Source organism: Atheta coriaria, unplaced genomic scaffold (assembly GCF_025399875.1).
Source record: "Atheta coriaria isolate IRGN ID8LTWV9N9 unplaced genomic scaffold, Caltech_Dcor_3.1 hic_scaffold_1_pilon, whole genome shotgun sequence".
Classification (NCBI taxonomy): Eukaryota; Metazoa; Arthropoda; class Insecta; order Coleoptera; family Staphylinidae; genus Dalotia; species Dalotia coriaria.
This window is the reverse complement of record NW_027045443.1, coordinates 1,103,951-1,130,236: the sequence shown is the minus strand read 5'-3', so window position 1 is coordinate 1,130,236 and position 26,286 is coordinate 1,103,951. Positions and strand designations below refer to the sequence as shown.

The following is a 26,286-nucleotide window of genomic DNA, read 5'->3' as shown; positions in this document are numbered from 1 at the left end:
AATTGAAATTGATTTAATTTGTGCAATTATTGCTGTCAGAAAAGTGATCCGCTGCGGGCATTTGGTATGGAAAAGTTTGCCCCTTACGTGAATCACGTGATTTATGAACGACGTGATTATGTTAAATGAAAGAACAGAGCGCGTGTAACCCGCCGGTGTTCATACACGATGCCAATTACCAATTATCCGCGGCGTGCATCTGCACTCGGCGCTCTGTCTCCCGAAACCAAAATCTCGAAAAAATCGCACACAATGGGCGGCCTTCGCACGGGGAAAAAGTCGCGAGCCGATTCAATACTTACGTTTTTTTTTCTGCAATTTTATTTCATGTCCCACGAAATGTCTCCGCGTCTTAAATGTCGGCGTATTGGCATGTCGACATGCCGATTAAAATCGCAGGGAGCTGCGAGTGCAGAGGGCCGATTATATTATTATCGCCGTTCGAAATTTGGAAGTCGGCTGGACGACTCAATTAGTCTTGATTGCTGGTTTGCGGCCACTGAGACTGACGCCAGTCAACAGGGGCGGATTTTGTTTGGCACCAACATCGGGAATAACAAAATAATTTCAGTGAAAAAGTCATATTACAAAAAGCCCTCACGTGTAAAATGCAACCAGGGCACTTAGCGACCAGCGACCAGCCTCGATTGGAGTTAGTGAGAGGCGCATTTGCATATAAACGATTATCGAGTGCGTTTCGACATACCGATAATTTCGTAGTTGGACCCACTGAAAATTCAAGCGAGTAACATACTAATTAATTGATTATTTACGCAAAAACGTCAAAATCACCGCCTGGAATTACACTTTTAGAAAAAATGCCTCACACGAAGAATAACCGTTATAAAAATACAATGTATAAATACTCTTAGCATCGCCAGGATAAAAAATTCCACGCAAGTCATAATTTCCCAATAAATAAGGGTTTTACTGTCATATTTCTAACATTCCAAGATCCATCGCGCTCAATTCACTTCGGATTTGTTATGCTCCGTGTCGTAAGGTTGAAAGGTGCGCGCCCGTGCACTGTGCGCGGCTATTTTTAGCCCGGGCATCATTGCTTTAACGAGATATAATTAGAAAATTGCTGCCTTTATAAGCGCAACTGCAATTGACGGCTGGAGAGAAGCCGCCGGCGTAATCTATCCGTGCGACGAGGACGCGGCGCGTCCAAGTAGGATGCCTCCGAGGAATCTGGACGATGCAATCTTAATTGAACGCGATTAACCGTCCTGGAGACGACGTACGTGACACACAACGAATGAAAACTTATCCGCTGCATGACAATACATTTGAATCGATCAAGAGAAGGTTTTTCTCTGGGCGATGCATTCTTGCCATTCATTTTCGTGCTTTATGTGTCCCGCCGCGTGCTAACCGCCCAAATTGGCAGCGCATTAACTCACTAATTGCGCCGGCAAACACGAATTTAATTTACAACTCGACGCGCTGCGTGTTTGCGCCTTCATTGACACATTCCGGACGAGAGGTGCACGTCACGTGACGTTTCGTAATGTTCGCGAAGTAGTCGATTCCTAGCGGCGTGACACTTGTTCTTTTTGTTTAAGGCGTAAATACGACGCGCGCTGCGCGCAAATAATGTCTGGCACATCTCAAGCGTGAAACTACGAGTTGTACCTGCATAGTAGGAGTAGACGTGGTCATAACAACCAAATTTATCAGCGTTTAATCGCCGAGAATGTGGTGTTGCGTGTGCGGTAAATATTATTCGCGCATCGGGCGAATTCAATCGTTTACGTTTTACGAAAATTGCTGGAAATAACAAATGATCGATTGAATTCGAACGCACGCACTGATTTTGGTTAATGACTGCAATTAATCCCAATCGCGTACGTCGAATGCACCTGAAGTTAAAATCAACTACAGTGTGATAGAATGTTAAGATTGTTTTAAGGCGCTCCAGGCGAATGGAGATATGCGGACGCACTGTGTGATAATGAGTAATAAATATCGTTGTCCTAGATTCAGCGCAAATAATCGCTCAAGTCGTTGTCAGCCCCCCGATGTGGTTATCGCCGTGATTTATTTCTTGTTTGTTTTCATTTGGACGCGGGTTTGATTTGCGTAATTCTTCTGATAGGACTTACTCGCAAACAAAATGTCACGAGAATGTCAGGAGGTGTTTATTTCTACTTACACCATAATAATTATTAAGTTTACTTCATTTGCCTTCTAACATATTATTTTAAATTTTAAAAATTGAATTTTCCCAAAAAAACGCACCGGAAATGCAAAAAATCAATTTTTTTTATGAGATTTCCATAAAAAGTATGTGAAATAATCAATCGGAAGCGTGAGTGGGTGAGGCACATAAAGATTTATGATTTTTCATTTCGTCGACAATAAAATAAGTCAAATTTTTGCAGATTTACGAGTTTATTTACTCGCTGATTTTCGGCCACGTGCTCGCGAGGCAACAGTAGCCGCAGTATTCGCCGGTAAGTTGTCGGCGCCCTCATGAAAACACCAACTTATTGCTGAGCGTGAATATTTCAGCTTATTTATAATTTTATTTTTTCTGCCCGGCCGCCGTTCGCGGTCACTCAGTCGTCGCATACTGAAGCCTATTAATAAATTCGCCACTGAAGAGTACCAACACTGCACCGGCAAAGAATCGCTCTTAATTATTGTTAAAAAACAATAAAAATTTTGTTGATTTTGTTTCGTTTCAGGTTGTTTCATTCATGTGATAATCGCGTATTGTTTCTCGCTGTGTTATCACGCATTCGATATCACTAGAGCAATAATTTACACGCATTATTGTTATCTACAGCGTCAAATATCTATTGAATTAATCAACAATTGTTTACGACATGAGTGAACAATCATTTTCGGCGTTTTTTTCGCGAACTTTGACCGTAAAACCCCCCAAAAATACAATAATTGACTATAAATTCACGCATTATTGTTTATGCTTTCGACTTTAATTGTTATTAGCCTGTTGTAATTGTTATTCTTGGCGTGCGCGTTCCACAGCGGACGTGATTACTCATTAACGCGTGTAACAATCCTACGTGCGGCCATTACGTGCGACCGCGGCGTGAATTTAAGCCGCGCGCCGCCGTATCACTTTCGTTGGCTCGTCGCTGCGCTATTTTTAGCCGCCCCCACTATGCTAATCAGCTGATGATTGTTGGTCCAGCGCGCAAACCGACAAACTTACAATTCCTAAAAGTGTGTGATTAATTTAACTTTTATTATTTTATCTCCATTCGTGCCAGAGCGAAATTTTCCGAACCGTTAAGATATAGATATCGATGCACATGCAGTGTAGTGGTCTTTAAACTTTTTGGCAAATATGCAACGCATAGTGAGCCGCCAGTGATGCGCTCGTGCGAAATTTATCATTTATCATTTTGTAACAAGCGGGTAAACAAATGCATTCCACGCCATCCGCACTAATTCGACGATAAAATATTAATTTGTGTATTTGTTGATGTCGCGCACCTCTTTTACATGCATTATAAATATTTGTATGCGCGATAGCGCGGTGATACGTTATCGCTCGCAAAACGATATGTGAATAAACTACAAATACCTTTAAAGTAGATATTATTTATGACTGAGCAAATATTTTTACAGCTCCTGGACGAAAAATGAAGAAATTTTGGCGTTTTCGGCGCGGCATTTTGTGTCGGAATTTAAGTCAGCAGTGAGTTATTTGAGGTTATCGGTGCTTTCGGTGTGTGGCAGTTGTGATAGCGGCGGCGATGTACTACATAAAACGAGTAGGTAGTCGTCCCGGCAATGGAAATGAGTAACTAACGAGTTGGCTGATAACGAACCGATAAGACCGTTTTGTATTCATTATTTCGCTTTACTTAATTTAAATTTAAAATGGAACGCAGTTAAGAAAATAAATAAAGTGTTCTCGCAGACTGTAATGACCTATATAAGTAAAAGTAAAAGAAAAAAAAAGTCATGCATGCGTACCTTTCTTCCTTTTCGAAGACTTCAAACGTCTGTTTGGACAGCTCCAGCAGCGTGGCTTCACTCTGTGGCTCCGCCGAGATGCCCGTGCGTTGTTTACGCGTGCGTGTGACATTATTGTTGAGCCCCAGCTGGCCGCCAATGTGTTTGTTACCGCCGACGTGCAATACACTCTTGAATTTGTCGAGATGCGAGCGGAGCATCTCGATCTCATCGTTTCGCGCGCGCAGAGCCGCCTCCAGCTCGCGGATGCGTTCTTCGCGCGCACGCAGCAACGACTCCATGTCGCCGGTGTCGCCGATGGCGCCCATCGGCCCGGCCGCCGCCGCCGCCGCGCTCACGCACTCCGCGCCGTGACTATCGCGTCGCGTCGCCGTCGTCGTCGTCGCGGCTTCCTCGTCGGCACTGTTCAGCCACGACGAGAAGCACAGCGAGTCGAAGCACAAGCGCATTCACCCGGCTGTCGTTGCGCGGTTCGGGAAAGCGGGCACGACGCACACGCGCACTACACACTCACCGCACGCGGATCTCACCCGCGCATGGAAATCCGCCAAAAGTCGGCGGACCGCACGCACACACGCTGCTGCTGCTGCTCGGGAAAAAGTTACTTCGGCCTGTTGGGTACGCTACTTAGTTTCAGCAGGATGTGCTAGGCGCGACAACAACGGGAACGGTTGTGCCAGGTTGTGCGAGACGCGCACGCACAGAGAGACTTGAGTGAGTGATTCGACACAGATCGTCGTCTCGCGATACTTTATCTAATCCTCGGCCGATAAAATATTTTCCGCCCGTGATTTGAGCGAGGCGACACGTCTAATGCGACGACACTTCACTGCGCTCCATTTCGCATCGGATTCCACAACGAGACTCAAGCTCCCTTCACAGATTACCGCCCAAATCCAACAAATCCACCAACTATCTCCGCATAAGTCAAATCGTAAATGTTTACTATCACTAGATTCACTACGTTTATCGGTTTATTACTTAACACACGTAGGCGATGCGCACTGTTCACTTGCAGTAAACCTGAAAGACATGGAAACAAAATTCTTTTATTAATTTATCACACATTAGATTAGCGTTGAAAACAAGTACAAGTTTTTGCACTAAATTTAACTATTTTTTACCTGATAGTGAAACACTGTAACACAATTACACCAGCATCATGCAATTACCAGCGGAAAAAAAAAAAAAAAAAACAACACAATGCGATTCAAATCCGATGGGAGACTTTCGATGACAGAAATTCAAATTAAATCCAAGCACAAATTAAAAGAACTTGATCGAGCGAACACTTTCAATTGACTGAGCGCGGCGCGCGGCACACGCGAGCTTCTGGCCAACCCGCAATATCGACACCACACAACAACAATTGTCGACGATGATTGTAAACCGAAGCAAGTGAAGCGTGCCGCTGTGTAAAAGCCCGCCGAATGTGACACACGCAATCTGTATCTGTATCTGTGGATCGTGTATCATCCAAATCGGTTATTGAAATTAACGGCGAGCGACGACGACGATGATGATGACTGTGACCACGGCCGCAACAATCGGAGACCGCGTTATTAATTGCGCTATTAACCGTAATTACGCGCGCTCTGTGTCAACTGACCGGCAGTGGTCGTGTATCTGGAGCGATATCAGGCGGGTTTGTGTTTTTTATTTTTAGCTGAGTGGTTTACCGGCAGAAAAAGTGGCACGCATGAAATCGAAACAGTTTTAATCAGTTTTACCCACATTTTCATTAAAATTAACAAAAAAATCATGATTTTTAGCTAAAAAATAAATTTCTGTTGCATGTAGCGCCATCTATCAGAATGTAGCTTTAAAATTTTGCTTGGTTTTATCCTATTTTGTAAACAAGAAGCTATTTTTGGTTGAAAATTGTAATTTTTATCAAATTTACTCACATTTTCGTTAAAATTGAACATCAAAACATAATTTTTATGTAAAAATACCTTTCTGTTGCATGTAGCGCCATCTACCGGAGTGTAGTTTTAATTTTTTTCTTAATTTTGTCGTATTTTGTAAGCTGGAAGCTATTTTATGTTGAAAATAGTGATTTAAATCAATTTTACGCACATTTTCGTTAAAATTGCACATCAAATCATAATTTTTACATAAAAATGTCTTTATATTTCATGTAGCGTCATCTATCGGAGTGTAGTTTTAAAATATTTCTTACTTTTGGCCTGTTTTGTAACCTAGAAGCTATTTTTTCGTTGAAACTAGTAATTTTAGCTGTAATTATATTTTTCTAATTATGTGCAACCTAAGAGAAGGCCGCGGTCCTCGCCAATCGGTAAAAGACTAGCCGCTGATGAAGTACGAATGGGCGTCGTCGGCCTTAGCGCCGCGCGCCCCGCGTAATTGCCCCCCTTCGCAATTAATGTAATTTATTGCCGCGCATTGTTCCGCGCGGCCAGCAAGGCCGGCGCGACCGTCGTTTTCGGCGATCGTATAAAATCGCGTCGCGTGGCGGCGAAAAAGACCATAATTGAGCGTAATTTATCTCGCGGCTCGTGACCGACCGTTAAATATCGACGTCAGATTGATCAGTTTACCCGTGTGTTTAACCCTGACGAGCGCAAGTAATTAAATCGATGGCTTACTTATAATTAGACACATAATTAGAGAAAAAAAACACGACGAGTCTATCTAATTTATTTATTTCGGAATCACACTAACACCGAAAACAGATCAAGTCTATCGTAATTATTACGGCGAATTCTTAAAATTATTGAAATTAGTCGCCGACGAAAACAAAATCGCTCGAAACTGAATTTAAATAATGATCGAGTACGCAAATAAATTTTCCACCGACAAGACACGCACTTTTTTTTCTTAATTGATGTTAAACCACGATATGAATAATCATTAGGTCATGTACACGGCGTAGAAGGAAGAAATCAGTCATATCTTTGTTACAACACGCGTGTTATTGATAAAATTACATCTTAATAGAGCTCAGCGCGTTGTAGTTGAAATTTATTACCTGTTAACGCAGTGTTTTCAACGTACGCTTTGGTATCTCGGAAGTTTGATATTTGAAATCGGAATAATTAGATCGTTAATTAGCGCTTTTCGATGTCAGTCCGGTGCACCCGCCGCGATAAGAAAATCGGGCGGACAGCGCGCTGGAAAAAGAGCGCCTGCGCTTGCGACACACACACCACACGCATAATTTGAATAATTTAAATATCAATGGGCGCCAATTTGAATACTGATTTATTTGCGCGGCCAGACGTTCAATGTCCATGCAGCACGGTAGCCCGGCCAGCTGGAAAGCCTCGCTGCATGACATTAAATACGACGTCTTTCTTAATCTTTCATCTGATGAGTTGAGAAAGAGCAAAAAATTCAATTCGGCGGAAAAAAAAAATTCAAAATTCCACTCGAGCGAAGGCAATTAACGTCCGATTAATTTTCGATTACGCGTACGAATTCGCAAGACACCACACGTCACGGCGTCCGCTTAATTAATGAGAAAGTCGATCAAACAAATGACCACCATTCACGCATTCGCGTAGGTAGGTGAGGCTGCTTGTGAGATGAATTTCCTCGCCGGCGGTTTTTCAGCAATAATTCGACGATTACGCCTCATTAAATTAAACGACGCTTACATAAATGCCGGCGGTTCATCGCACCAAGTGATTGTTCGCATTTTAATTAGCGCGCGCGTGGGTTTCCCGTGATTTATCGCTTTCCGCGCGTGCGGCGTCTCTTTTGTTTCGCGTTCCTGTGTCGCCAAAAATCTCGCAGGCTAGACTTTCACAAGCCAAGGGGGCGCGACGAGACAATGGCAATAAAAATGCGAACATATTCGATGACAAACAGCAACATGTTGCTAACAAACGTTTAATAAGGGAAGACTTGATTAGCAATGCATTTGGGTCAGCGTAAACATCGCACAAGTTTGTTTTAGTGTTTTACATCATTGCATACAGAGTGATGCGATTGTGTATTGGATTTTCTTCATCGCCCGCATGTTAGAGACAAATAAGTAGCATTTTCCTTGTTGCGTCAGGGCCGTTAAGTAACGTCCCTCATCAGGCTGCTTGCCGCAATGCATCCAATTAATATTAATGAAGTATGCAGCTTGTTGCAATGCAGACAATTTAAATATGTAATAATAATAAAACAGATTTATTTTTTTATATTTTTTTTTTATATTTAATTTGTCATGTTTATAACACTTGACTTGACGAAAACGAAGACGAAGTGGTTATTTGTTTAATTTTCGCGCACTTGGTGCAAAAACGGATGTTTTCACGCGTTTTTTCGACGCGATCAAACGCGCGCGCCCGCGTTTGATGCCGATTGTTTTGGCATTTATTGGCGCAACTCGGTCGTGCTTATTAATAGTTCGTACGTGGCTGATTTCCGTCCGTTGTTTGTGGAAAAATACAATTTATAGAATTTTCCCGGTTGGTGTGTGGGCAGTGGCTTAAGGTTGACATGATGCGCATGTCGGAGTTCATCATCGATGTCTGTTTGCCCTCTTGTAAGCGCTAAACAACGCGCGCAACTCGGAAAACCGGTTGCGCGAGCTGCCCGCCGAACCACGCTGCCAACCTTCCGATTAGCTGGTAGCATCAAAACACGCCAGAAAATCAAAAAAAAAATCATCAAAAAAAAAAAACTTAAATCACCGAGATTTTTTTTTCATATTTGAAGTGATATGCAACCCAAAGTACAAATTGTTGAATTTTTAGTAGTGTAGTCAACATTAGCAAAGTCGGGGCGCCGCTCAAGGACGCAATTGTTTCATGTGCACACTGGATGCAACGCGAAGACCTAACACGCGCTGGAAAGGAAAAGACTCACGTGATCGAGTCATCACGCCGCACCTAAACTTTGTAAATACTAAGCAAGTGCCTCAACAACACAAAAACACAATTCATTCAACGCGAAACACGTTTTCGCAACCTTAGAAGCACGTGGTACGCGCCGAAGAGTACAGTGGGCTGCCTAGTCACGAACTTGAACTTTTCGGCGGTTTGCAGCGGTCAGCACACGAAATGACACACAGAGCGCGCGCGCCCGCGCGCTTATCGGCCACCAGTGATAAGACTCACTTGCTTGGAACGCAAATGCCGCGCGAGGAATACTTATATAAAATAAAAAAGGCAGCGATGAATAAAAGCCACGTCGACTGGAATTTATCTAATTATAGACAACCGGATCACTCGCATGCCTTGTGTACAAAAAGTAAAAACAAAAAGTCGTCCGTTCGCACACCGAGCGCACTGCGCAACAGTACGTATACTCCTCGTATACATAGTAACACATTACGCCGGCCGTAATCAAGCCAGGGCCGCATTTACCTAATCAACGACACTAATCAACGCGTAACTCTCCGAAAATAGGCGCGCAGCGTTGGGAAACAAGCGCTGGTAATTCGTGCAAATTGAAAAGTCACATACATTCCAAGATAATTATCGCGCTACTCCACACAGCGTTAATATATGCGCTTCAGTCTGGAAAACTACGCCATGAGTAAAAGTTGATTTGAAAGTTAGCGCCGGTGGAAATTTCCAATTTTCACGCGAATTGCGTGTTTTTTTTATTTGTTTACATCGGCGCGTTGAGTCGACTCTGGGAAGAGCGACAAGTGCGCGCGCGGCGTGCGTTATCCTCGACGACGACGCAGCAGCGAGAATGGTGAACTTCATCGGCGAGTTCGAGGCTGAAGCGCGGCGTGCGCGCCGCTGATAACACCACACAACACGCGCTGAGCGCGCTTACCTGTTCACTTCCGCGTTCTGCCTCTGGGTGTAAACAAAACGGCGACGCGTTGAAGACTCGAGGTAGGTAGGCTGGCTTCCGTTGGAGTTTGGTGTCCGATGGTGACACCAGGGCCTGGTGTTGGCCTGCTGCACGGTGCGCACGGCGAGGCGCGACTACATGTTGGATTCGCGCGGATCGCGGCTTTTCGCGGTGCGGTGTTTTCAGTTTTCGCGTTCTCGCGGTCGTGCGCCGCGGCACTCTGGTTGGACTGTGCCAGTGCGGTGTGAGCGCGGCGCGCTTCGCCGCTTCGGGGCTTAGTCGCCTGTGCGTGCGCACTTCTAGACTGACCACTACACTCGCATGCCTCATTCTTTACGTGTATTATCTCCGCGATGTTGTTTATTGTTTTGTTTACGTGTAGTATACGAATACTCGCGTTTGCGTTCAAAACAATTCCACGCTCCGGCACTTTCCATGCGGTATTTTTAGCGTCAGAAAGTGCATGCTAGCGACATCTGTGTTTCACTTATGTAACTTTGACGTGTTACTAGTCCGCGAGTGTATTTTAACGCATAGAAGGCTCTGGACGTCAAACATCTGAGACAAATGAACACAACGAAACATTTCGAAATGTTCTCGAACATTTATTCATAACCTACTATTTGTCGTCCGTCGCGATCAGTCGCACAGTCGGCGAACATTCGCTCCGGCGCACGTAGGTCCCTCGCCTGGCTCCGATTTATTCCACGCGCCCCTCGCAGCACCGCGCGCCGTACCGTCAGAGTACTACAGTAGGATCGCCGTCCGTCGCATTAGTGCCTTCACCGCGTCGGCGTTCGCGAAACAAACCAGCCCCGTTGGTAGCCGCCGCTCCGTTGGTGTTTGATGCGCAGCGAGAATAATGTCCTGGTCGCCATTCGGTGTAAGTAGCCAGCGCCAACTACCTTAGTTTATTGTCCCTCGCCTGCAAATCATCCGCCGCAATCGATTCTAACATTGACATGTGCTCTTTTAGGATTAGGCGTTTTCTGTCACCTTGGTCGCGGACAGAGCGCTGCCGCACAATCGCGGCGTGCTGCGGCTCCTTGTGCATCCCCGCTGTGTGTTTTGTGAACGTACTGCCTAACACATCTCATGCTATAATCAACCTGGTGCTGCCACTAACCACTTAGTGCTTGGACTCTCACACATAACAGGTGACATATCATTCTTATTTTTTCTGTGCATGGCTTAAACTACCCGTGCTTATTGGGTTGCATGCACGATTTATTTCAACCGCGAACTGTTCGTAGTTATATCCCGACCTAATTTACAAAGTGTGAAGGTCGTTTATTTTTTATCATGTGCTCCCATTTGAGTATTCGTGATATTCGGCGCTAATCACTGCCTTTTGCCTTCACTGTGTGGAAGTTTTAGGCTTAAGATGGCGTGCGAAGTTGCAGCTATTTATAATATTTGCAATCGGATTTGACATTATTACTATTTATACGTTGCAACACGAAAGTATCGCCGGCCTATTTATAAGCGTTTTCTCGCAAAGCGCGCCGTAAAACCGCATCAAGGTCGGCGGCATATTTTCACAATTTTTCCACCGTCGCATCGCACCTAACCTCAAACTTGCTCTACTATCAATGTCAACACCACCACCGTACTACAAGACAAGTCAAATTTTACGCTCGATTCATGCATGTTGAATATATTCACGTGATTTGTTTTTTTTTTGTGTGTGAGCGAGGAATTAATGCACGTTAATTTTGTAAATAAATAAAAAGGCCGCGTTTGTGTGGGTGTCGAACGATGAAATTATACTTGGCACGTTCGGCATGTGCTGCTCTCGTGTCGAAATAAATGCACTAATATTGTGTTTTATGTTTGAGCTCCTTTTCCAAAAAGTTTTACTACGTGAACTGCGCATGAAAAAAGCCGGTCTAAATTTAAACTACTTCCAGCCATTCCTAATACATGCATTGTTTGATTCATTCTGTGATTGATTTCTTTATTTGTCGAATTTCACCGGTGTGCAATGACAAATTTCTGTGAGTGCAACCACGTCATGCATGATAAATCAATAAAACAGTGCACATGTAAGATTTTTACGGGGAGAAATTGCAAAACAAAACAATTTTCTTCAAAAAATTTGTTGTTTAGTTGAAATTCATTGAGTTTATTGTTGTGTTTTAAATTTTAATTTAAACTAGTTCATTCGTAGTGTATTAATTATGTTAAATGATTTATCGATCGCAGTGCAGAAACGAAAAGCGTTTGAAGGCGCGTGGGCGCGATTTCTGCGAACGCCGAAGCGTTTGCACCTACTGCCTACGTGAGCCGGGCTCCAGTACGTTTCTAACTATTTACTCGCGCCTAGAAAACACCACTGGCTTTATTTGGGCGCGCAGAAAAGGCAAAAATTATCGGCGCGTCGTGAGTAATTGTTCGTTTTTCACACGAATTATCTCTCCGCGCGCAGCGTAATCGAATATATGTTAGTGTACTGCGACCTGTTTGCCTGCATGCAGCAATCATCGAGAGAAGGAAACGTCTCGCGATGGCCTTAGCTCGATTTCGGAGCTGCCATATATGGCAATGACATTGGTCCGAGCTGAGCGCGCTTTGCCACACGCTATAAATGACCACAAATAGCGAGGAGCGTGAAAAAAAAGCAAAATAACGCGCGATGCGAACAAACACACAGCACAGCGTCACGATGTGTTTTGTCGCGAATGACTTCATCGCGAAACTGCAATTGTTCGCGATTTATCCGCGTAATTGTCATTCACAGCGGATGTGATGATTGACCTGCTAAAAAATCAGCTTTTTGTGATATTTCGGTTTGGTTATGATAATATGATATCGTGTATTGTTGTACATTACCACTGCGATAGTTTGTATTTGGTGTCAGTCCAGTAGACTCTCGAAGCTTTGGGAATTTGTTCGAGACGCGTTCGAGATTGCGTCCCACTCGCCACCGGTTGCTGGTCGTGTTTATATAAAGCGTTTCGGAATTTCGCGTTAGTCATCAGTCCGTAGCGTGCTTTCGAAGAGTGAAGTTGGTGTGTGCGATTTTGAGTTTTTTGTTCTGTGCGCTAGAAAGTGTATGCAACCCCCTCTAACGCTGTGCGCATTGTGATTAATTGTGTTAGAAACCTGATTGTCTGTGATTAACGGAATGACTTCGCTTTACGATAACATGCCTGAATATTGTGATGATGTGAGTTGTTGTAAACGTGTGAAATAGTCTCTACGACGCCATTTTTTATTTTCGAAATCTAGTGACATGGCGTTGTTATTTAATTGTTTTTTTTTGTTTATTTCCAGAGGGGATTTCCGTTCGACGAGCCTGAGGATCGAGGACTGCGTGCGAGACTCGCCCAGCGTCACACGGACTTCGCTGAACGCCATCCAGAGTTCGCCGAGCACTTCAGCTCCCCGGATTGGTTACGCCGACATTTCGACGATCACAGCTACCCGTTCGAGGATTTCGACGAGCCGCATTTTGCACGCACGCGGCGCGCAGGTTCGTCTGCTCATCAGCAACAATCCGCCCCACAAGCACACAAACCTCAGCAACCATCCGGCCAGCCACAAGCACCACCTCAACCTCAACCGAAAACCACACCGATCGTCACCAAGCCGCCTGCCACGCCCGAGAGTGGGAAGAAGATTCAACAAAGCAATACGGTCGATCTAGGCCAACCCCAAGCGACGCTAGTGGATGATACCCGCAACATCCGCTCCATGTCTGCACCCCCACAACACCCGAATCGCGCAGGCGGCCAACGCTTCATTAGCAGCGTGAATATACCCAACGTGAATGCAGACATGGGCAGCACCTCGTCGCAGCCTGCGCAACAGGGCACGGCATCGCCGGCGGCCGAGCCTGCTCACTCAAACCCAAAAGAACATTATATTCCCATACATGTGGAGGGACGTGACGAGGTCTTAACCCCCACTGCGACTGCGCAGACGCAGCACCCGCAGCGAACCCATAATTATACCCAATATGTGAATCCACCACCGGACCAGGATGCGAAAGTGCGGCAGGAAAACCTCAGACGTCGGCAAGAAGAAATCAGACGTCAGGAATGGCTTCAACAACAACAACAACATGAACAACAGCAGCAGCAACAGCAAGAGGCTGAGGTTCCGCAACCACCGCGACAACCACCACCAGTCAAAACCAAACCTACCTCCGAGGAATTGATTCAGAACATCCAGAAAGACGTGTCTGAACTGTTGACTGAAGTTACCAACTTTGATGGTAAGCCGCGTGACAAAAGATACTTGTACCTAGATGAGATGCTCACGCGGAAGATGATCCTGCTGGATGATATCGAAACGGGCGGGCAGGATTCCATTCGCAATGCGCGTAGAGAGACCATCAGGCGTATCCAGGAAACCATTAGGATACTGGAGACCAAAGCGCAGGCAAATGAAGACGCTGCAGCTAAACAGACAAAAGAAGCGACGCCAACACCAGAGATGGCGCTGGCAGTTCAAAACCCCGCTGCTAACCCTGAACCAACCCCATCTCCAGCCCCGGCTGATGCCGGCGCACCTGATGCCGCCCCACCGACAGCGGAAGAAACCGCCAGTGCGGATGTACCTTCAGTCGAGCATAGCACCGACAATCAGGAACTCATTGTTGGCGGAGTCGCGCGCAGCGGTTCACAGATCACCGCCATGGACGTGGATGACGCAGAGCACGAACCGGCTGAGCCTTCAGTGGAGACTCCCCCCGTGCAGGATGAACCAAAGAGTGACGATGTGCAGGAGGGCGGTAATGAGAAGAAGCGCGCGAAGAAGAAGGCTGACAAGAAGTAACAGCGAGCGCGCCGCTGGTGCTTCTGCTGATCTCCGCCGCCGGCTTGGAGCGCTGCCTACATGCAACCACATTTAACTAAACAAACTGTGCAAAACCTTTGCAGAAATAGCCTTACTACGCAATACACCGCGAATATTATTACGTTGAACGCGTGTTCTTTGCCCGAGGACGGCGGCGCAGAGAAAAGTTACCCCCAGTTACAAATAAATGTTTAGTTTTTTTTTGAATTTTTATTTTGGATGCATGCGTGAGCGAACGGACAGAGCACTAGCACTCGGGCGCATTGAGATTGTATATAAATTGTTGGTGGTGGCGGCATTGAGTGAGGAAACCAAACGCGACGAATATGTTGCAGCGACTTTACTATATAGGTACATATGTATAATATGTAATAAGCTCGTATTTATGCGTTATTTTAATATTCGACGGCGTAGATGAGCGTGGTTTATGTTCTTTCGCTGCACATACTACTCTACAGGTAACCGTGTGCTTTTACGCTCGTTTTATTTCATTGTTTGTTGTTATTCAGTTATATTATTACAATGTTATTGAAAGAAAACGTTTTCTAGCAATTAAATAATAAATAAATTGAAAAAAATGTTCTCACCGCTCTGCTTAACCGACGCCACTTGTTTCGCCATCTTGAATTGTTGAACGATGTGTTGAGTGTGTATAGAGGGTTGCCTATGTTAAAGCAACAAAAAATAATTATGTTGGCCGTTGAAACAAATTTCAAAATCCAATAGCAACCATGACTATTTATTTTTGGACGGAGCTCAGTATCGATTCACTCGTCGCGCGAACAACAGCATAAAATGAGGTGATCATTCCGTTGGATCGCCATTCATAGAAATTTCAGTGTGCAATGTTTTCACGGTTGATCAAAATTTAACACGCTACCGCCCGGCCTTCAGTGCAACATTTTCTAAATTATTTCGTTACAGACAGAGACTACCCAATTGATCCAATCCTCTTCGATTAATATATTTTGCCGATAAATTTTTGTGACATGTGAGTATCCCAATTGAATTGACAGTTTGAATTTTTTTTCCAATTAAGTCAACGCTAGGCAACCAACCGAACAGTTGGACCTATGAAACGTAGTGTAGGCAATGGGCGGCCCGCCGTGGTCAGCTGTTCGCGGCTGGTTTTTCGGGGGACCGCGAGCGCGGCTACCTGTTACGCCGCGCGCGCGTTGCGTTCACTACAACATTTCAGTCTGTTTTCAGTACTCCGCGTACGTTCGTGAAACCTCGAAATTTCCAACTAGCAGCGAAAACCATGGCAGACCGTCAGAAGGAGATCCCCAAAGCCTTGAAGTTTGTTTTTGGTGGCAGCGCTGGGTAAGCACACGCATAAAATTCGCTTTCTTGTATAAAAAACAACTAATGTTTTTGCTTGTTTCCAGCATGATGGCCACACTTTTCGTGCAGCCGCTCGACTTGCTGAAGAATCGCATGCAGCTGTCGGGCGTGGGCACGGCAAAGAAGGAATACACTTCGTCATTCCAGGCCTTTCGCGGAATCATCGCCAATGAGGGCGTGTTCGCGTTATACAACGGCCTCTCCGCTGGTTTGCTCCGTCAGGCGACCTACACGACGACGCGTCTCGGCGTTTATCAAATGCTCTTCGACATGGCAAGCAGAGACGGCCATCCACCGAACTTCGCAACGAAGGCAGCCATCGGTATGGCCGCAGGTGTATGCGGTGCCTTCGTCGGCACACCCGCAGAAGTAGCCCTCATCCGAATGACGTCCGACGGACGCCTGCCGGCCGCCGAACGCCGCAATTACAAAAACGTCGTCGATGCCATGATGCGCATCTGTCGCGAAGAAGGCGTCCTAGCTCTATGGCGTGGAGCTATACCAACCATGGGTCGTGCTATGGTCGTCAATGCCGCCCAGCTTGCGAGTTACTCGCAAGCGAAACAAGTCCTCGCCTCGTACGACTTCTTCGAGGAGGGCATCTTTCTACACTTCTGCGCGTCGATGATCTCTGGACTTATCACCACCGCTGCATCCATGCCTGTGGATATAGCCAAAACCAGGTAATTTTATCATTTTCATTGACATTGCGCAGGAATTCATCATGACGCATTTATCAAGGTTAAGGTTCACGCGGCTATCGTGGCGACAGCGTCCGGCCGTAAAATTAAATTTAGAGCGGCCGGTATATTAATTGCGGCTTGCAACAAACATATTTTTCTAGATGGCCGCGCTGCGTCACAGGCCGATTAACGCGCACGTCTAAACAATTTACTCAAGTTCGCGTCGATTTCCTATTTCCAAGCGAAACTACGCGCGGATTTTATTTTCGGAATCGTATAAATCTTGATTTCATTCATTGGACTAGCGGCGGAACCTTGAACTAAATTTTTTCTTGTAAAAATAACTGTCACGCGGTGTAAACGGACATTTTTTCGTAGTTTTTGATATAAAATTGATTGAATTTCTTGTTGTACAGGATCCAAAACATGAAATACGTCGATGGTAAGCCAGAGTACACCGGCGCGTTGGATGTGCTCGGGAAGCTGGTGAAGAACGAAGGCGTTTTCGCGCTGTGGAAGGGTTTCACTCCATACTACTGCCGGCTGGGACCTCACACGGTACTCACCTTCATATTCCTCGAGCAATTGAATGCCACCTACAAGCGATACGCCGCCTAGTCGACCAAATCGGCGTGGTTCGAAACGAAAAAAGCAAAACGATAGTAAATGAAAATATGCAACGCGACCACTTGAGATGAAGAATAACTGCCGTTTAAGAAACGATACAATGATCCATGTTATACGGACATATTTAAAAAAAAAAAGAAACATCTTCTATAAAATGCGATAAAAGCTTCTAAAACAATCATGCGTTTCGTGGTAACAGTTTTGTATGAATGCGAGATGACGATTTGTTTTGTTGCGCGGTGTTAGTATATATTTGTGGTCTGTTTTTTGTTTTTTCTGGTGTCACCAGAGAGACCAAAGTATTTCTCGCTTTATTGCAATTGTTTGTTAAATGACTATATTTTATTATACATTGTACATTCACTGGAGAAGACTTGTGTTTATTCCCGCACACAGATCGCGACCAGGCGCGCTGATAAACCATAGGAATACTATAGCATAGTAATAAATAATAAGAAATAGCTGACTAGATGTTGTAACGTAACGCGTTATCGTTACGCGTTGTGTAAACAGGCTGTTGACACATGAGTGTCATCCAGCGCGCGATAACGAATCGATAATTAACTGACGCGTAAATAACACACAGATGGAAAAATTGTGTGCGACGGTGATTAGAGACTCTTTGCAAAACAAGCGTCCTTGAAGTTGGTGACGTTGAACGCGGTGAAGTAGTCGTCGTGCAGGAAGCGCACGATGTCTTCAATGCGACAGACATGAACGTGTTCGCGGAGTGCGCGTGCGCTCTTACAGAAGGCGATTTGACGTGTGACATCACGTCCGTTGGCGAGTAATCGAAAATATGCGCCGCCAGCGGACTGACCGGCGCCTTCCGCTGTATTCGCGTAAACTTCGAATACCAAACGCCCGGCGTACCGGCATAATGAAGCGTCATGATGTAAACCCAACGCTGCTGCGAGTTGTAACAGCGTATGATCATGGCCTGAATATGCGACTAGATGCGGAGCGCCATCTGAGAGTATGCGCAGCATTTGCGCGACGATGTGTTTGACTAATCCGTAGGAAAGTAGAAGACTCAGACGGCGTTGTTCACGGTTTTTCCACTGCACGCTCGTCATCCAGTCGTGGTACATAAAAATACCCAAAATATTTTGACGCCTGCCAATATAATATCAAAATTATTAATTTGAGGTTATGTTATACTTATTGGGTTATGTTTATCTTACCGTATGCAATTTGTAGGCGTATCACACGGTAAATTACTATCGTGACAAATATAAGTAAGAAGTGCATCCCGGACCGATTGTGGATCTTGCGCGAAATGTCCATGCTCGGCATCAGTTGAGAATATTAAGTTGCCTGTCGTTTGCGCAAGCGTTTTTATCGCGGGATGCGTGCGCAGATTTTCCGCCATTGACTTCGAAACAGCCCTAGACAAAAATATCAGTAAAAATCATGTGAAAAACTTGATAAACTTCAGTATTACTTGAAGTATTTTTCTGTTATTGGACATCCACAGTCCTTGAAACAGAACGTCATCGATTGACTCTCGATAAAACTAAGTTTCGACAGCGTTTCCGCCGGTATAAGCCCGTAGAGCAGTGCTAGCGCACTCTGGAATGTACGATGATACCTTGTGCTGTACACAGCCACATCGCCAGCGGTGAGATTTTTCGCACGTGGCCAGGTTTCCGTGTAGCTGTGTTTAAGTTGATCGCCAAGTGTGAGTAGCTGTGCTACGCCACGCATTGTCAACTGTCCAAGATGACACCGACGCGCGTTTGTCGGTATTAACGGGAAACCATGGAACGAACCAGGGCCTGTCCACGCGCTTGATTTGCCTAATAATGTCGCATTGTGTAAATACGCACGATATGCGGCTAGGAGGTCGGTTTCAGGTGTGCCACAATCAACTGTGGAGACGTTTCTGATGTGTTGAAGAGGACCGCGATCGCCGTGACGAAAAACGATGAGAACTCCCTTTAAACTCCATGATTTAACATTTAATATACCTGTAACACATCAAAATCATGTTATGTATGATGTTATTTATGTGTTTAGTTTGTACCTTCATCTCCTGGTATCATACTTTGTGGCTCATTGCAAATCTGAAAGATTTTGCGCGTTTTTACATCAGTTTCCAGATGTTGAAACGGATCTGATATGATTGTGGCTTCTGGCGGAGGCTGAATTGGCTCTAGGAACTTGTAGATGCCAGCTATGATGATGAGTATCCATATGCTGAGGATGATGTAGCAATTGATGGCCCTCTGAGGGCCCCATAACAGTCTGCATACACTCACCATAATGAAATGCAATGAGATCAGCTGGTTAGTAATGATTTTTCTTATGTTATCATTGTTATACGGTGATAGAGAAGTGTCTTAATCACGTTTGCTTTGTACTTATCATTATATTTGCTTGTTTGCGTCTACATTGTTGTTAAAACACGAATTGTGCCGGGTTTGTGTTTATTTTCTTGTTGACACGCGCAGCACAAACAAAATTACAGAGTATTATGTTAGGCAACTTGTAGTGCAATGATTTTTGAGTAGGAAATTAATAGAGAAATATTGTTTTTGTTGAGAATTTAGAAGTATATTTGATGTTATAATTATTATAAATATTATATCTATATAAATACAGATAAATTTTGATAGATATTTGCAATTTTGGTAATTAAAAGATGAACATTATACGTGTTCGACTGGTTGCCTACGTTAAACCTTAAATGCGCACAATATAAACTTAAAATTTGAATTATTTCAAGATTTCGCATCTATGCAACAGCAAAATGGCGAATACGCACGCTTCCAAATATATTCTGGATTACCACTGACACCCGGGTGCAAAAAATACGCGCATATTAAGTCCGCCATTCCGAAATCAGCCACCTTCAAACCCTAATTTAATATTTATTTATTTCGTTGTACTTTTGTTTGGACTTATTGCGAACCTTGAGCTGTACAGGTGTTAATTACGTTCGCCTTGCTAATGCGCGCTAATTTATCATCTCGTTTTACTGTAATTAGTTTATTCGTAATTCGTTTGTTGCTAAATGACTTTCAGGTGGTGCGTGCATCGCGCGCAGTGGCTGAAAAGTAATTTATTTCATCTAGTTTGTCACGTGAGTGTGAAGAAAGTGTTGGAAATTAGTAGCAATACGTTAAATATCTGTAATTAGCACATGGAGAATCGAAGGCAATGGAAATTTTCAAATGTTTTAAACTCGTAAATGTAAATAAAAAACTCGTAGTAAAAAATACAAGTCAAGTATGCTTTGATTTTATATTGTCATGCATTGACCTTCTGTCAAGCAGTTTAAATTTTTTGTTTCGGTCAGTGGTCATCATCAAAATTTTCAGTGAAAAATTCCACAGTGCACTGCAGAGATAATACCCGGGAAGAACTGGAAGAGTTCCGCGCGTGTCGCTGGTCACGTTCGCCGGTGCAGCGCGCGCCGCCAGCCGTAGTAGACCGAAGCGTCGAGGAAAACAAACCAGCAGCCTGCTCGCTGGCTGCCCACGAGAGCGCGAATACTGTGTGAACGCGCGCAGCTCGCGAACGAACGCGCAGCCCTTCGCCGTTTGCGATTGTCCGCCGCGGTGTGTTGCGCCGCCGAATACACAGCGAGCGCGCGCGCGCTCAGTCCGCGCCAGCCGCGTGTTTCGTCCGCATCTCGTCAGCCGCTGCGAACGCCGCTCCGATTGTGTTGCGTATTGCCGATATATATCCCCGACACACAGTGTGCAGTGATATTTGCCTGTACGCGGCCCGCTTGGGGCGCGCGCGCCTTACCTTCTTCAACAACCATTCAGCGTCCGGTGCATCGCTGGCATTTATGACATGTCCCAACGGGATACCGTAATCCATCTAGTCGCCGGTGGGTGAGTACCGCTTCCGACGCGTTTTGTTTTGGTCCGGCCCCAGCCTGCTGGATCCGACCTAACCTCGCCGCTGCGCGCTTATATAACGCACGCACCACACGGCGGCGTGTGTTGTGGTGTCGCCTGCTGCTGCTGCCTGCAGCCTAGCGCTATTTTTAGCCACTGCGCGTTTTCTTCGTCTTCAGCGCTCTGCGCCGCCGTAAGTAGGCCGCAGGCCGCGTGATAACGCACCGATGTGATAAGCGATCGCGCGCGCGCGCGATAATTGCGTTGTTGTGTTGTTTACGTTTATGTAACCGGCGCGCTAGTTGCGCACTTCAATTCGCTCGAGTCCTTAAAGTGCATGTGGACATGCGAAGGTGCCAACCGCCGGCTCAAACAAATCGAACGTAAACAAATGACCGCCTCGACCTGTCGTCTCTCACGTGCGTGCGCCGCACGAAAACAATCGCGTTATTTCGAGCGTTATTTGTGTGTGCACACAACACGAATCAACAAATTATTTTGCCACTTCAATTCTATTCTAATCAATTATCAGCGCCTGGAACAATCACCCACTTATTGCGTATTAGATTCGTATGCAAGCACAAAAAAAACAACAATTCAAGGTTTTCTCGAGCGAAGCAGAAAAAAAAAATTGTGTATATTTGTATAAATACGCACGCTATATGAATTTGATTTAAATTTGATTGTCATGCATGCGCAATTTGTCTGGAGTAATTTGTTACACAACTCCGACAGTAACTAATTGATGCCGATTTCATGAATGCATGTTTGTGATTGTGTAAATTGTTTACGATTTCATTCTCGGTTTTTATCTCGCCGATGATAAACGAAAGTGTTTGACATGCGCGATTGACATTCATGCGCGATTGCAAATGGCGGAACTCTTCGGCCGCTTCCGGTGTCATCGACGGTGTGTGAGTATTTGTAATTAAAGCACGACGCATTAACACGTCGACGATAGCGTGTTCCTCCTTATCGCGCGTAATAAAACGGTCAAAACCGGTTCGTATAAACTTAAAATTAGACAGCGGCAAAATCGGCAATCGTAAACAAACCGTCGTCGTCGGTTGTGTGGAAAATTTTCGCCAAAAATTAATGGCAGCAGCGCTAGCGTCATCATTCGGGGGGCTAAGAGGTTAACGCACCGCGCATCGCGTATCAGCACACGCTGCTTATCGGGTGAAGATGCCCTCTGGGACGTAATACGCTGACATTTTCGCCCGGCAGCCGGACGCGTGCCAACGTGCACAGCGCCAATGAATTCTGCACCGGTAGCCAATTGCGATTTCGCAATCATTGCGCGCATAAATCACCATCCGGACCTTCAATGTCAATGTCGTTGTGTGCTGCTGCTGCTGCTTTTTTTTCCATTTCGCGAACAATGCGCGTCAGAACGCGTAAATATAGCGGCGCGTATTTACGCTGTATTTGTAAAATCGCCGCGCGCGCGTCTATTTTTAGCCGCACGCGTGTTTAGTCATGCGATATATATGATGAGTTGTGAAGTGCGCTGATTTGTTTGTGTTGTCTTTTAGCGTGGCCGGGACTGTCGGGGCGATCGTAACATGCCCGTTGGAGGTGGTGAAGACGCGACTGCAGTCGTCGCGGTCCGGCTTCACGGAGATCCCGCAGATCGCGCGCGAGAATGGCGGCACGGACGCGAAGACCACGTGCCGCACGCTGCCAGTCGGCGCCATCAAACAACAGCAGCAGCAGAGGCGTAGGTTGTGGACATCCAGCCATCACTTCCGGCCTCAAGTTGTGGCTCTTTCAGGTTACGTCGCCCCGCCGAGCCGGTCGATTGGGCTCGTGCAATGCCTGAAGCACATTGTGAAGCACGAGGGCCCGCTGGCGCTGTTCAAGGGTAAGTTGTGAGATGAATGGCGGCGTTGGTGGAGGTGGTACGGTCGGCTAATCGTGCGTGCTTAGGCCTCGGCCCGAATTTGGTAGGCGTGGCACCCTCGCGCGCCGTCTACTTCTGCACGTACTCGCAAGCGAAACTCTTCTGGAACTCACTGCTGCCACCCGAGAGTCCGGTGGTGCACATGCTGTCGGCGTCCTGCGCTGGTTTCATGGCCAGCACGCTCACCAACCCCATCTGGTTCGTCAAGACGCGACTACAGTTGGACGTCAATCGCGATGGGAAACCTATGACGGCGCTGCAGTGCGTGCGCAGGATATACCGAAAGTCGGTGAGTGGCGCCATCTGCAAACATCACAACCTAAAAATTACAGCATTTTATATGATTTTTCTTTATTTTTAGGGTGTGCTCGGCTTTTATAAAGGTATCACAGCGTCGTATATGGGCATCTCCGAGACGATTGTCCACTTTGTCATCTACGAAGCCATCAAACAGGAACTAGTGGCGCATCGTGCGCGCGATTCAGACACACGTGACTCGCGTGACTTCCTCGAGTTCATGGCGGCTGGCGCCATTTCGAAAACAGTGGCGTCGTGTGTTGCCTATCCGCACGAAGTGGCACGTACGCGCCTGCGCGAAGAAGGCAGCCGCTACACGTCCTTCTGGCAGACGCTCTCGCTCGTCTTTCGCGAGGAGGGCGTGCGCGGCGTTTATCGCGGCCTTACCACGCAACTAATTCGCCAGATCCCCAACACCGCCATCATGATGGCGACCTACGAAGCGGTAGTGTATGTGCTCTCCACGCGACTGGAGAACGATTTTTATACGGAGGACGACACCGAACGCCTCTAGGTCACCACACAACACAACCCCAACATTTGCGTGTGCCATTTATTTGTTGTCTTATGTCAATAGTAAGTAATTTAATTCGATGCCGAACCAAAAATACTGGTAGATGCAGCGACGGTACTCGAACGCCCGCGATCCTTATCATTGCGCAACGATTCGTGAGCGTTTCTTGCAGAGAATGCCAAGTGATTATTATTATTATGATATTTTTTTCTTTTTGTAAATAGTATACATATACGAATATATATATTTTATAGCCGCGCGCGTCCAGCAGGTAAGGCAGAGAGGGCGCTGGGGATGCGCAGCGCTGTGGCGTGAAGATTGCAAGACGACTGTTGGCTGTGTGGCGTCGTGGTTGGTGTAAAAACACTGCTGCAAAGTAACTAAAACCAATATTTTCACCCACTTGAATATTGCACAATGAAGAAACTAAAGTCTGTTCGATTAGTCATTACTGTAACATCGCCTCGCACTCGGGGCGATGCACGTCGAAGGGAAGACACGTCTATATTGTTTTTGATGATTTGTTGATATTGATATATATATTATATAGTTACGATAGAACTACGCCATGTTGATTTTGTTCGTTATTTTTAAAGATTGCAAACGTTGCGGGTTACTTAAAAACTATTGATTGCAACCAAGACAAACTAAAGTTTATTGAGTCAGAGGCGAATTTATTTATGAATCGTTTATTTTCGCTTCGGCGGTGTTCGTTTTTTTTTTTGACAATCCTTTTAATGTATAAAATTGTAGATAGCGCTCCGTTGATATTGATATAATAAAGAATTCGAATTTTTAATCATCCAAACATTGATGGGTTATGCTCACATGCGAAGGTTACTGTAGGAAGGTAAGGATTGTATGTAATGTTATAATACACACCACCGCGTGTAGATGTCGCTGCTGTTGCGTTTTCAGAAATTATATTGACTCAAGTAGGCTGAAACATTATGAAAACATAATATTATATCGTTTAAACGACAGCGCAGGTTTCGGAAAAAATTAATTGTTCTGCGGTTTTGATCAAGTTGATTTAACTAGGAAGAATGCATCTGTTCAAAAGGTCGGTTCTATCCATCCGGAGATCCAAAGGAGGTGAAACCCTAGTGCTCCGCCGGGGGGATAGCAATGCACTGGACTACATATTGAACACGCTCCAATTGGCCCTCAAAAAAGGGTTGGTCTCCCATGTGGGCAACCGTTTCCGAGTGGAGCGACCACGTCTGGTCTGCGATGCCATGCCGTCTGCGCCGAGCACCACGCCAAATTGAACGATAGTGTGACCGAAATTACATATCAGCAGTTACATGTCCAGCATAATAAATTGTCTGTATAATTTTTATTGTTGCGTATCTTGCGTTTGAATTAATTGTTGTATTCGGTGTGGAAGGTGAGAGAGTGAAAGAGAGCAGAATATGTATGATTCCGGATGAATTTCTGGCGATTCGGGCCAAACTGAGCGCGGTGCGTACTTCAGGTATGAATTAGATGGATTAAAAAAACATTTTTTACATTTTTTGATGCTTTTACTTTAGAAGATATTGGCTACCGAAATTCCTCAAAAAAATCATGATGCAGGTAAAAGTGACTCGTGTTCAAGGCACCGTACGAGGGCAGCGGTAGAAGTGACTCGTATTCAGGGCACCGTACAAAGGTAGCGGTAGAAGTGACTCGTATTCACGATACCGTACGAGGGCAGCGGTAGATGTGACTCGCGTTCAGGGCATCGTACGAAGCTAGCGGTAGAAGTGACTTGATTCAGGGTACCGTACGAAGGGAGCGGTAGATGTGACTCGTGTTCAGAGTACCGTACGAAGCTAGGGTGAGTATTAAGCTAAGTAAAGTACGCTATTGTGAGGGTATAGCGTACAGTAAGTGTTTACTTGACTTAGAATTAATTTTTCATGTTTTAAATTTTACTAGCTTATTTTATAGAGAATTGTCCATAGTTTAAGAATCTGCAATTCGTTCCTTTTAATCTTTAATCCGTCTTGTTCTGTCGAATTAAATATCGCTAAAATATTTTGTGGAAAATCGGGCAATCCTTCAGTATAGGAAATCTGAATTTCACAATTCGGATTTTAAATTTTTATTAATTTTTTAAATTCAAATTCCGGGACTACTATTTGCACTATTCATAGATGGCAGCAGCATTCCCAAAATTGTAAAATATACGTAGGTACATGTATTGTTTATTTCTATAGCTATCAGCAAGCGCGAGCATTCGACACGAGAATTGTGTTTGTTTTGAACACAACTTACACTTTCTTATCGCATTGGCCGCGAGAATGCAACGCATGCGATCCCCTCACGCCGCATGTTGGCGCTTCTTAGTTTAGTTTTGATCGCAGGTAGCGTGCCAAAGCGATTCGCGCACAAGGTCGCGTGCCATCGACGCACTGGCTCTGCGCATCTCTTGCTTTCTTATCATAAACTGACGCGTCGTTGCTTGCACAGGTTGCAGCCAGTTTTGTGCCGGTATCTGGTTGATCCAATATTTTACGCGGCTCGTATTGTTTGTCCGGACATCTACTTTCCAAATTC

At 45.3% G+C, this 26,286-nt stretch overlaps 5 protein-coding genes across 11 annotated transcripts in view; 3 read left to right on the top strand and 2 right to left on the bottom strand.

Moving 5' to 3' along the window:
* for (cGMP-dependent protein kinase for) overlaps positions 1-9,964 on the bottom strand; it is a 39,813-nt gene extending 29,849 nt beyond the window's left edge. The window contains exons 1-2 of the mRNA XM_065300286.1: positions 9,700-9,964; positions 3,955-4,977 (exon numbers count right to left, since the gene is read on the bottom strand). Of these exons, the coding sequence (XP_065156358.1) occupies positions 3,955-4,403 (449 nt within the window). The 5' untranslated portion in view covers positions 4,404-4,977; positions 9,700-9,964. The remainder of the gene's footprint in view (positions 1-3,954; positions 4,978-9,699) is intronic.
* Positions 9,965-10,319: 355 nt separating this feature from the next.
* On the top strand, positions 10,320-15,101 carry stv (BAG domain-containing protein starvin). Of its 3 annotated transcripts, XR_010547716.1 has the most exons (3): positions 10,320-10,603; positions 10,697-10,877; positions 12,997-13,135. XR_010547716.1 is itself a non-coding variant. In XM_065300325.1 (2 exons), exons 1-2 carry the CDS (start codon positions 10,583-10,585, stop codon positions 14,500-14,502), a joined length of 1,527 nt encoding a protein of 508 aa, XP_065156397.1. In that variant the 5' UTR covers positions 10,353-10,582; the 3' UTR covers positions 14,503-15,101. The 3 variants fall into 3 exon arrangements, 2 of the variants coding, with proteins under 2 accessions (XP_065156397.1, XP_065156388.1); XM_065300325.1 differs by lacking the exon at positions 10,697-10,877 and having other exon boundaries at positions 10,353-10,603; positions 12,997-15,101; XM_065300316.1 differs by lacking the exons at positions 10,320-10,603; positions 10,697-10,877 and adding an exon at positions 12,738-12,889 and having other exon boundaries at positions 12,997-15,101.
* Positions 15,102-15,285: 184 nt separating this feature from the next.
* LOC135790255 (mitochondrial 2-oxoglutarate/malate carrier protein) lies at positions 15,286-17,548 on the top strand. 2 transcript variants are annotated; one of them, XM_065300379.1, is made up of 4 exons: positions 15,286-15,514; positions 15,733-15,846; positions 15,912-16,550; positions 16,967-17,548. In XM_065300379.1, the coding sequence occupies exons 2-4, from the start codon at positions 15,785-15,787 to the stop codon at positions 17,166-17,168; spliced, it is 903 nt and encodes a 300-aa protein (XP_065156451.1). In that variant the 5' UTR covers positions 15,286-15,514; positions 15,733-15,784; the 3' UTR covers positions 17,169-17,548. The 2 variants fall into 2 exon arrangements, with proteins under 2 accessions (XP_065156451.1, XP_065156461.1); XM_065300389.1 differs by lacking the exon at positions 15,286-15,514 and having other exon boundaries at positions 15,644-15,846.
* On the bottom strand, positions 17,537-19,732 carry LOC135790248 (2-phosphoxylose phosphatase 1). The gene is made up of 4 exons (XM_065300367.1): positions 19,204-19,732; positions 18,622-19,147; positions 18,362-18,565; positions 17,537-18,293 (listed from the first exon to the last, which is right to left on the bottom strand). The coding sequence occupies exons 1-4, from the start codon at positions 19,439-19,441 to the stop codon at positions 17,789-17,791; spliced, it is 1,473 nt and encodes a 490-aa protein (XP_065156439.1). The 5' UTR covers positions 19,442-19,732; the 3' UTR covers positions 17,537-17,788.
* Positions 19,733-20,517: 785 nt separating this feature from the next.
* On the top strand, positions 20,518-24,541 carry Rim2 (replication in mitochondria 2). 4 transcript variants are annotated; one of them, XM_065300229.1, is made up of 5 exons: positions 21,815-21,942; positions 22,564-22,748; positions 22,803-22,892; positions 22,958-23,220; positions 23,293-24,541. In XM_065300229.1, exons 1-5 carry the CDS (start codon positions 21,887-21,889, stop codon positions 23,740-23,742), a joined length of 1,044 nt encoding a protein of 347 aa, XP_065156301.1. In that variant the 5' UTR covers positions 21,815-21,886; the 3' UTR covers positions 23,743-24,541. The 4 variants fall into 4 exon arrangements, 3 of the variants coding, with proteins under 3 accessions (XP_065156293.1, XP_065156301.1, XP_065156282.1); XR_010547704.1 differs by having other exon boundaries at positions 21,816-21,942; positions 22,564-22,892; positions 23,293-23,804; positions 23,997-24,541; XM_065300221.1 differs by lacking the exon at positions 21,815-21,942 and adding an exon at positions 20,518-21,022 and having other exon boundaries at positions 22,564-22,892.
* Positions 24,542-26,286: the final 1,745 nt, after the last annotated feature.